This window comes from Vulpes vulpes, chromosome 7 (assembly GCF_048418805.1).
Source record: "Vulpes vulpes isolate BD-2025 chromosome 7, VulVul3, whole genome shotgun sequence".
NCBI lineage: Eukaryota > Metazoa > Chordata > Mammalia > Carnivora > Canidae > Vulpes > Vulpes vulpes.
In genome coordinates this window covers 71,877,512-71,888,893 of record NC_132786.1, presented here as the reverse complement: position 1 = coordinate 71,888,893, position 11,382 = coordinate 71,877,512, and the positions used below count along the sequence as shown (strand labels likewise).

Below are 11,382 nucleotides of genomic sequence, written 5' to 3'. Positions count from 1 at the left end.
GTGGCTCCCGCTCTTCTGCGGGGAGAAGGCTGGGCAGCAAAAATTCAGACCAAGTTCTGAACTCGCAGTAAAAAGTAATAACTGTAACAAGCTGAATTTTTTATCTATTAATATAATTTTAGCTTACTTAGCGCACTTATGGACTCACTTTTTTTTTTTTTTTTTAAGATTTTATTTATTCATGATAGATCTAGAGAGAGGCAGAGAGGCAGAGGGAGAGGCAGGCTCCACACCGGGAGCCTGACGTGGGACTTGATCCCGGGACTCCAGGATCGCGCCCTGGGCCAAAGGCAGGCGACAAATCACTGAGCCACCCAGGGATCCCATGGACTCACTTTTTAAATTTTTTTTATTATTATTTTTGGACTCACATTTTTAAGCAGATTTTATTATGCAGGGTAGCTAATCGTAAGAGGATGTAAGTAATGTGTCCAGACACCCATCAGCGACGACAAAGCATTTCTTAAAAAAAACAAGTGTTCTGACCTGATGTATATTCTGAAATATCCTTGTAATAAGAATGCAGCAGTAAGAAGAAAAATCCCAATATGTTAGAGTTGCTAGTGGTTTCGAGGTTTAAAAAAATCCAATCGTTACTTTTCTTGCACATTCTTCGGAAGAACTTCTAATCCCGAGGAAAAAGTTCATTGGGGAGTTCGATTTGGTTTTATTTAACAAATACAAACGCCTACAATGTGCACTCGGATGTAAAAGTGCAGCTCCCCGGTTAGGGTGTGGAGGAGCTCAGCAGGCTGATGCACTAGACTGGCAGGAGAGGTGGGGCGCGGGGGCCCCGGAGAGGGTGCGATGGGCAGGCTGCAGGAGGCCTTCCTGGAGGAGGAGGCGACCTTCCTGGAGGAGGTGACGCAGGCCTAACACGCAGGGCCAACAGCCACTATGAGCAGGGCGTGGGAACCTGCCAATGGGCACGTGGAGAAATGTTACCCCCATGAAAACATCACGCCTTTTCTCAATGAGCTAGTGGATTGTTACATCATGTACATGTCAGTGACCAAAATTTTTCCTAAAATGCACCTGAGGTCATATAGAAGCAAATTAAATTTCCTCGTGGTATTGCATATTAATGGAGTCTGCAGGTATGCTATGCTCTTAAAGACCTAACAGATTTTTTTTTTTTAAACTGTGATTTTAGGACACAGCCCTTTTGGCTCAGTGGTTTAGCGCCGCCTTCCTCCCAGGGCAGATCCTGGAGACCGAGATAGGAGTCCCGCTTTGGGCTCCCTGCATGGAGCCTGCTTCTCCCTCTGTCTATGTCTCTGCGCCTCTCTCTCTCTGTCTCTCATGAATAAATAAATAAAATTAAAAAAAAAACTGTGATTTTAATCATTTTTAGACTGCCTTAGCAGCAGTGGTGTTTTGCTTTAGTTTTAGATTCAGAGATGAACTCGAAAATTGTTCAAAGTTAAAGAATCAACCTAACGTCAAAATTAGAATACCACAGGTTCCTCCCCACCTCATGTATCTTTCCTTTCCGAAGAAACTGTATACATTTGATATCATTTACAACAGACACATCTTTTTGTTGCTGTTGTTTCTTCAAGTAGGTTCCACACCTAGGGTGGAGTCCAAGCTGGGCCTGAACTCACAACCCTGAGATCAAGACCTGAGCTGAGATAAAGAATCTGAGGCCTAACAGACTGAGCCACCCTTGCACCACTACAGCAGACACATCTTTATTTCCTCTCAATATTGTTAAGTTATTGTGCACTTATTGAAGATTTAAAAAGGAACACCATATAGTGTTTTGATATATAACTGGCATTATGTATTAGTTTGCTAGAGTTACCATAAAAAATTCCACAGACTGGGTGGCTTAAACAACAAAAATGTATTTTTTCACAATTTTACAGGTTAGAAGTCGAAGATCAAGGCACCAGTAGAATTGGTTTCTCCTGAAGCCTCTTTCCTTGGCTTGAAGATGGCCTTCTTCTATGTCTTCACCTGGCGTTCTATTTTGTGTCCACACACCCCTGCAGTGTTTCTTCCTCTTCTTATAAGGACATCAGTCATATTGGATTACGGCTCTATCTTTATGACCTCTTTAACCTTAACTATCTTTTTAAAGGCTTTATCTCCGGTGATAGTTAAGTTGGGGGTTATTCAATATTCATATGAATTTGGGGGAACACAATTCAGTCTATAACACGTTAGACATGTGCAGGTTAATTTACAGTGATATAATAAATACAAAAGAGACTGAAAAAAGATGAATGGAGACCTCAGAGACTTAGATTTTACAGACATTAAACTTTAAAGGAAATACAGTATATACAAGTTTAATAAAAAAAAATCAAGATAGAATTCACCCTATTGATGTAAATGGGGGAAATACCATAAACTGTCATAGAAATAATTTATATAAATCTTCCCAAAACTTAGAAATCCAATAAGTGCTTGTCAGCTCCTGTCACAGTTACTGAAGCGTGTCACAATAGGTTGCCAAGGAAATTGTCATACACATGGAGTGAAGTACTCCCCAGTCATCTTCATTCCTTTGAGCATGCTTTATTTTCAAAGCAAGAAGCCATCATGGGAGACCTTTTTTCCTTATTTTGGGAGGTGGATCCTCCCCCCATACCTTTAAGTTTCACCATTCCAAATCAGGATTATGAATGCCGGAAGGATGACTCTTGCGGGGCCATAGGGAGTTTCCTGCTTTGGTATTTTATCATTATATTGGTCCTGCTGTTTTTTTCTCGGGCTTCTGTCTGGGTAGGATATCCTATTTCATTTAAAATGATATGTTTATTGTATCATAAGGGGTTTTCATTGTCTTTACTTTGATCAAAATACTTTTTAAAAGTTTGTTTTCTAGTTTTAAAAATAATGCAGTCTTGTTCTAGGGCATCCAAAAATACAGAAAGGGATAAAGAAGGAAATTTAAACTACTATAATCCTATTTCCTAGAGATAATCATTGTTATATTCTATTTTTTTGGAGTATATTCTAATTTTTTTTCTTATTCTTAGAATATTTTTCCCTCCATCTCTCTCTGATCTAATCGTTAGAATTGTACATATTTTCATAAACTTAATATTATACTGTAACACTTCCTCAAATCATATTCACACAGCAGCACTGTTAATGACTGCATAAATTTGTCTTGTGGTTGCACCATAAAAAATCTGCAATTCTGAGACATTCAGGTTGTTTGCAGTTTGTCCATAGGCTATGTAATGTTAGGATAAACTTCTCTACTGATTAATGACCTCCAAATTCCTTTTGTAGCCATGTAATTCTAATCAAAGATACAAAAGTTGTCATATTTATAAAATACATGCTGTAGGATTCAGGAGCTTTTAGGATGAGGCAATGTACTCTCCTGAAAGATAAGATGCAGAACTAAACTAAACTAAGCAAAAGTCACCACACTAGACCACCTACTAGCAGAAGAAAATACCATCCTCTTAGGAATGAGATAGCCCAGTTTTTCAGGACTATGACTCTCCAACATATTATGAGCAACCGAGGTCTTCTAAATTGCTGACATGGAGTTCTTGCTGGCCATTAATACCAGGCTGATGATTAATCAAACCACCATTATTTGGCATTACAGCCAGAGCGCTGGGATGGCAATGGCCAGCTAGACTGCTGCATCAGCTCTAGATGGAGAGGAGGAGGTTTGTTAAGTCTATGCCTGCTGGATTCCATTATAATAATCAAAGACTCTTCCCCTCACCACCTCTTCCCACTAAAGAAGGTCCCTCTAAAGTCTAAATGCTTCTTAAAGTAGATACTTTGCCAAAAGGAGATTTAGAATAGTGATCGCGTATGTGTGTCCTAGACTCCCTAGCTAAGTATATTGAATTTGTCTGGATTGGCCAGAAAAGCTACTTTAGAAAATTAACAAAAAATTGAAATTGATTCCTGGCAATTTCATCATGAAGACTACTTAAGAGGTCTAAGCTATTCTTCTACCCCTTTGCTTGCATCAGCTTTTTGGAATCTCAGAGCCTGAGCTTCAAGGACCTAAGGAGAGCATGTGGTCCAGCTTCCTTTTTGTAGGGAGTACCAGTATCCCTCCTTTTTTTTTTTTTTTTTAATTGATAAGGCCCAAGAAAATTAAGTGACTTGTCCAATGTCACACACAAGTGGTTAGTGTTGGAGGAGAAATAGACCCAGGTTTCCTGCCATGTAATTCATTTCCTTCAAAGCATAGTTGAAATGTTGAATTAAATCTATTCAGTGCTGATTAAAACCTTAATTATCTTAGAGGTTTTGTCTTTCACTCTGTACCCCTATGGCAGTTAGAATTGGCTGAACTGCTTCTTGTGAAAGGTCCCAGATTTGAAATCTGAGAACCATAAGAGAGCTAGTCAAGGATAGAATTTTTCTTTCACTTTGATCTTCATTTTCTCTGCAAAACTATGAGCCTTTATTTACAAACCTTGAAGTAATGGTAAAAGCGTGATGGAAATGTGGTGGTAATTATACTCAAATGCGAAGCACACTGATTTCCTTAGGATTTGCCACTCTTTAAGTTGCATTTACCCTTTTGCTTTCAGACACTATAAATACTATATTTAGTTTATGTATTTGTTTAGTATTTATTCATACTGCTAGTGCTGGTTTTTTTCCCCAAACAATACCAGTCCTAGCATCTCATTTTGCATATGTGGAAACTGAGCTTAGGTGTTAAGTGAATTGGTAAAATTGCAGAGTTGTCCAAGACCAGAAACGCAGAGCCATAGCCCAATTCTCTGCATGGTTCTACCCTACTCTTCAGGCAGGCACTGCTTATGTTTTCACTCACTGAGTCACACACAGTTAATAAAATGCTTTTGGTACCACAGTTCATGTGATTCCACTTAGCTTGATGCAAAATCTTTCTTCTTCTTCTTCTTCTTTTTTTTTTCAAAACCTTTCTTTTGATTTTGTGATTGTATTTTGATTTGACATCAGGTAAAAATGGAAGATTTCTATAAAAATGATGTAAACCTAATCCATGTTTTTAAACATTTCTCCCTGTCCATTACAAAAGTATATATTATGGAAAACGTTGAAATTATAGAAAAGTACAAAAAACCCACTCCAGACTACATGGAAATAACCAACTGCTATGAACTTCTAGGTTTATAAACTTCTAATCATTTAATAATTATCTCTATACATATTAAATTTAAAATAAACCCTCCCCATCATTGTTAAAAGAGATATCTCAGAAGAGGATTCCACTCTTAAGGTTTCCAGAGAATGGTTACAGTGACACAAAAAGTAGAGATACCTTCTTAAAGATACTTGCCTGCTGTTATAGAGATCATATATTAAGAAAGTAATGGGCCAAGAATCCTGGATTGTAGTTATGAATACCCAAGTATGACACTTTCAACCCGAAGGAAGTTTGACTTTCTACAAAAATTCATTTTCTCCCCTATTGTAGACAATTTGAAAAGTTAAAAAAATATCACTGTTTCACTCAAAGTAAGAACGAACACTTGTGTTCAGTGCTTAAAGTCTTTTCATATTTTTAGCTAATTTGTGATTATACTGCATATACAAATTTGCATCTTGATTTTTAACTTAATATTATAACATGTATTTCCTCGTGTTGAGACATGCTTTTATTATAATAATTTTTACAACTATAAATTATGATTATACTATAATTTATTTAACCATTGGCTGCTATTGAATTTTGAATTTTATATTATTCTAATTATACTGTGATAATTTTTGTGCACAAAGTTTTCTCTCTTTGGAGGGGTTATTTCCTGGTGATAGATTCCAAGTAAGAATTGTTATGCGTCAAAAATGTAATGAGTATTTCTAAAGTTTTGGTACATTCTGAAAGAGTTGCTTTATATTTATATTTTAGCCAAATCATGTTCAGCATCAAAAAATGGGAGACTGAAAAAAAGAAAATGGGAGACTGGGGCAGCCTGGGTGGCTCAGTGGTTTAGCGCCTGCCTTTATTTAGCCCAGGGTATGATCCTGGAGACCTGGGATCGAGTCCCACATCTGGGTCCCTGCATGGAGCCTGCTTCTCCCTCTGCCTGTGTGTCTGCTTCTCTCTCTCTGTGTCTCTCATGAATAAATTAAAAAAAAAATTTTTTTAAATGGGACACTGGAGGCTCCTGAGTGGCTTAGTTGGAAGCATCTGCCTCCGACTCAGGTCATGATCCTGGGGTCCTGGGACTGAGCCCCACATCAGGCTCTCTGCTCAGTGGGGAGCCCGCTTCTCCCTCTCCCTCTGCCTGCTGCTTTCCCTGCTTGTGTGCTCTCCCCGTCTCCTGTCAAAAAAAAAAAAAAATCTTAAAAAATAAATAGGACACTAATCTGAACAATGGGATAAATTTATTTATGGTGTATTGGGCTAGGATAATTGAAATTAGAACTATTCAAATAGATCCACTTCTTTTTTGTTGCCAAATTAAACAGGTAAAATGTTATGTTTGCATTTTGGAGGAAAGTTTCTGAAGGACTCAGGAGATATTAAGTTTGTAAATTCTGGTAAAGATCTTCAAATATTATTTTATTTTATTTTTATTTTATTTATTTTTTTAAAACAGATTTTATTTATTTATTAACGAGAGATACAGAGAGAGAGAGGCAGAGACACAGACAGAGGGAGAAGCAAGCTCCATGCAGGGAGCCAGATGTGGGACTCAATTCCAGGTCTCCAGGATCACGCCCTGGGCTGAAGGCGGCGCTAAACCGCTGAGCCACCGGGCTGCCCTTCAAGGATTATTTTTAAAGTGACCTGATAAAATGTCCTTTACAAAGTAATTTAAAATGAATCCCAGTACTATCAAATCTGTTCTTAAATGATATTTAAATGATATTTCTTTACAATGTGAGTACAGGAAAACTTTACAAGCTATAGATCCTTATCAGTATTATTTTCTCTCAAGTCTTTGTTCCATTTGGTTTGGTTCAAAACATTTTGGCAGACTGTGCTATTAAAGCCTGGTGCTTCAGGCTCCCTGCGTGGAGCCTGCTTCTCCCTCTGCCTGTGTCTCTGCCTCTCTCTTTCTCTCTCTGTCTCTGTGTCTCTCATGAATAAATAAATAAATTAATTAAAAAAAAAAAAAAAGCCTGGTCTTCCAGTGGGCAGCAGAAGAGAGGATCACTATAACAGGAACTCAATAAAAATTTATTGAATTGCCCTGAACGTTTAAAATTAGACATGGTCCAAGAGTCTAGGGCAACAGTGTTTTATAAGTAAATGTAAGTGAAAAACAACCAACAGAGATTGCTGTCACTAATCTGTATTTCTGAAACAGATGTCAGAGAAGAAAAAAGATGAAGACAGTGGGACCAGCACATCAGTCAGTAAAGGTGAGAGCTGGTGCATATTTGATATTGTACTATGATGAGAGAAATATATGCTGAATGTAGAAAGTAAACAACAGAGGTGAACAGCCCAGAGTGGTTATAGGGACTCCCCAGACCAGTGATGGCTCTTAGATGGGCTCCCTGCTTTAGCACAGGATAGCTTAGCTGCTTTTGCAGAGCTGTTAGAGGCCACAAGTTAGTAGTAGGGTAGAGCTCAAGTTCTTTTCATTCCTCAGCATTCTTCCTTCATATAGCTTGCCTTTTATTTTTTTAAAAGATTTTATCTATTTATTAATGAGGGAGAGAGAGGTAGACACAGGCAGAGGGAGAAGCAGGCTCCATGCAGGGAGCCCGACGGGGGACTCGATCCTGGGTCTCCAGGATCAGGCCCTGGGCTGGAGGCGGCTCTAAACCGCTGAACCACCCGGTCTGCCAATAGCTTGCCTTTTAAATACCTTTATTGTTAGTGTTGCTACAGGATTGTGAGCTTTATATGACATCTTTTTAATACCTATAAGCAGTGCTGCTAAATGTTTAAAACTGGCTCTCCAAAAATGTACATGTGTACATACATGTTTTTAAAAAAATGTTGTTGAGGGCGGCCCGGTGGCGCAGCGGTTTAGCACCGCCTGCAGCTCAGGGTGTGATCCTGCAGTCCCAGGATAGAGTCCCACATGGGGCTCCCTGCGTGGAGTCTGCTTCTCCCTCTGCCTGTGTCTCTGCCTCTCTCTCTCTGTCTCTCATGAATAAATAAATAAAATCTTTAAAAAAAATGTTGTTGATATAAAGGATGTATATCACACAATTTACAGGTAATAAAATACATAATGGCACATTCTATGTAGACTGCCAATTTTGGCAAAATACTTCCCTTAATTTTTGCCAGATCCTTGCATTCTTAGCCAACCTATGGCGGCAATGGATGAATGAGTGTTATCCAATATGAATGTCAAGGAGTAAGGGGAAAGATGCAGAAAAATGTTTGCTACAACTTAACTTGGTTGTCAATGATGTGACTTCTTTGCTGAATTGGATAATAGTTTTAGAATACTCTGGAAGAACATTTCCTTGTTTTTGGGTGCTATTCACAATGTAGTGGCTACAGGAGGACACTTTTACATATAATCTGTTAGTAACATGTTCTTTATCATTTTAAGCCTAGATAATCAACAAGACCATACACAAGACCTGATTTTTAGTGCTCGTTGATTTTTTTTTATTCCACTCACACTGATTTCAAATTACCAACATGATGTTACTGAAGTGGAGTTGGGAAGAGATGCATAGTAGCACACCATTACATAGCATTTCCAATATCCAGATACAACAGACATAAATAGCTTCAAGAGCTATTTCTTAATAAAATGTAATAAAATAATTAGGAAGTGATTAGTTTTGAACATTTATGTGTAATAAACGGATTCAATGGTAAGTTTGTATACTTTAATTTTGACTAATGGCTGTGTTTTAACAACCATGTCACAGAATTCCTGTAAGTTTAACTATCTGTTCTTGTGAGCTAGTTGGTAGAAGACAACTCCAGCACACTACTGTATAAAGAAAAGATCCTTTTTAGTTTCCTGCCACCCAAATCACATTCACATACATACTTGAGTCTGTAAGACTTCAAGGCAAGGGAAAAAAGGGTCTATCTGAAAAAGCTTGGCGACCTTTCCCTTAATCTTATACCAGGGGGTCCACAAAGCTTCAAAAGCAACGTGTCAAGCATCTATTTGACCCTTCTGGTCTTTTTTCTTTTTTTTTTAAGATTTTATTTATTTATTCATGAGAGAAACAGAGAGAGAGGCAGAGACACAGGCAGAGGGAGAAGCAGGCTCCATGCAGGGAGCCCAACGTGGGACTCGATCCCAGGTCACCAGGATCACACCCTAGGCCAAATTCGGCACTAAACCACTGAGTCACCAGGCCGCCCAACCCTTCTGATCTTTAGGAGATTTGGTATCATACTGGAAAATGCGCAGCCGCCAACACTTGCAAATGAGTAGAGAAAATTGGGCTTGCCGAATGGCAACGGACAGTGAGTCCATACATGCCATGGGCTTCCTTAGGTAATACGAAGTTACAGTAACCAATGATATGCCTAACATCTTGATTTGTTTCATTGGTTGTTAGCAAGCAAAGATACTTCCTATAAGCGGCAAAGCAAAGATGGTGACTGGGACTCTTTACAAATGATGAAAAAAACAAAGCAGAACCAACTTACTCCTGTAACTGATTCAGAAGTGGCTTTGGTCAATGCCTATCTTGAACAAAGACGAGCCAGGCGCCATTCTCAGTTCAGCCAGGTGAATCAGATCCAACATGATAGTGATACTACTGAGTGTGACAGTGAAGAATCTAACTCAGGAGCCTCCTCATGGAAGGAGAGTGAAAGTGAACACCATCCATCACCAGCTAGTATTAAGAAGAGAAAACTAGCTCAGAGGCAAAGGAATGTGGGAAGTTACCAAATCAGGGAAAGGCCCTGCCTCCACTGCAAAGCCATGAGAACCAATGAATGGCTGACCCGCCATTTCCTTCAAAATGCTTCAGTAACAACCCACATGAAGGCAGATATTCAAGAGGAAAATTGTGTACCTGAAATTAACACAAAATTCAGTAAATTTTGAGTTTTATCAAGTCCTTACTTGCAGCCAGATGAAAGAGATGAATAAAACACTCAAAAAAAAAAATCACCATAGCTCTAGGTGCAGAGGCTTTTACAATAAAGTTTATCTACTAACAACAAAAACATACTTGGAACCCAAGAGGTAAAATTTCAGATAATCCTTTGTCTAAAAACAGGCCAGTGAATTTGTTTATGTCACCATTGGAACATCAAAGATCTGCTTCTACTATGATTTTTTAATTCAAAAGAGCACAAGACATATTTTATTCCTTGAGTGTACGTATTTTGTTTATGTCTGTAATACAAATAAGGAAGCTCTTTGAAAATATATTTATATCCAGAAACCATTAAATTTATTTGTATGTTTTGATTGATTGACTGACTGGATGAATTAGGTGATGTTGGTTGGCATGGAATGGACCATATTCTCCAGGTCCATATTTTCAGGTGACTCTGTCTGAGCTGTATTGCTACATGTGTGTCGGCTACAGTTGGTGAGGAGAAAGAACTCAAGAGCCTGAAAACAAAACCCTGATTTCCAGAGTAGAGCAAGGAGGGAAGGCAGTGTGGCCCAGGGTGTTACTGGGCTGTGGACTGTCCACATGGTATTGTCCAAAGGGCATGACAGATGTTAAAGAAAAAATTATTGTGATACTTGTTAAATATGGTAGGAGAGATTTTATTTAAGACAACTGTAAAAAAAAAAAAAAAAGACAACTGTAGTGCTCACTTTGGCAGCATATATACTAAAATTGGAACAATGGAAGATTAGCATGGCCCCAGTGCAAGGGTGACACACAAATTCATGAAGTGCTCCATATTTTTCAAATAGAGAAAGACAAATACTGTATAATCTCACTTATATGTAATCTCAAAGAGCCAAACTCACATAAACAGAATACAATGGTGGTTGCCAGGGGCTGGGCTATGGCAAATGAGATGTTGGTCAAAGTGTCCAAACTTTCAGCTGTAAGATGAATAAGTTTTGGGTAATCTAATGTATAGCGTGGTGACTCTAGTTAATACTGTTACAATTACATAGCTGAAAGTTGCTAAGAGTAAATTTAAAATGTTCCCACCACACACCACAAAGTGGTAGTCATGTGAGGTGGAGGACGTGCTAACTAATCTTATTGTGGTAATCTTTCACAATATATATGTGTATCAAATTATCACATCATACACCTTAGCCTTATACAATAAAGTTGGGATTAAAAAAATAAAAAAAATAAAGTTGGGATTATATCTCAATAAGGTTGAGATTGAAGAAAAAAAATAACTATGCCACAAGGTGCTATGAAAGAAAATAAATCTACAAACCCTTGCTTGAAAAGAAAAAGACTATTGTAATAGGGGTCAAATCTATTGCAATAGGGGAGAAAAATCAAGCTCAACCCCAAAGACAGCAAGGACAAGTTGTGATTTATAGCCAAGGAGCAGGTAAGGGAGTCAGTGAA

The 11,382-nt window shown here is 38.3% G+C and overlaps 1 protein-coding gene and 1 non-coding gene across 2 annotated transcripts; both read left to right on the top strand.

Annotated features, from left to right (window-relative positions):
* Positions 1-2,407: 2,407 nt before the first annotated feature.
* On the top strand, positions 2,408-9,926 carry SSMEM1 (serine rich single-pass membrane protein 1). Its single transcript, XM_026010864.2, has 3 exons — positions 2,408-2,733; positions 7,245-7,299; positions 9,430-9,926. Exons 1-3 carry the CDS (start codon positions 2,551-2,553, stop codon positions 9,924-9,926), a joined length of 735 nt encoding a protein of 244 aa, XP_025866649.1. The 5' UTR covers positions 2,408-2,550.
* A 721-nt stretch (positions 9,927-10,647) lies between these two features.
* LOC112929015 (U6 spliceosomal RNA) lies at positions 10,648-10,750 on the top strand. The gene has a single exon (XR_003236835.1). It is a non-coding gene; the product is annotated as a U6 spliceosomal RNA (small nuclear RNA).
* Positions 10,751-11,382: the final 632 nt, after the last annotated feature.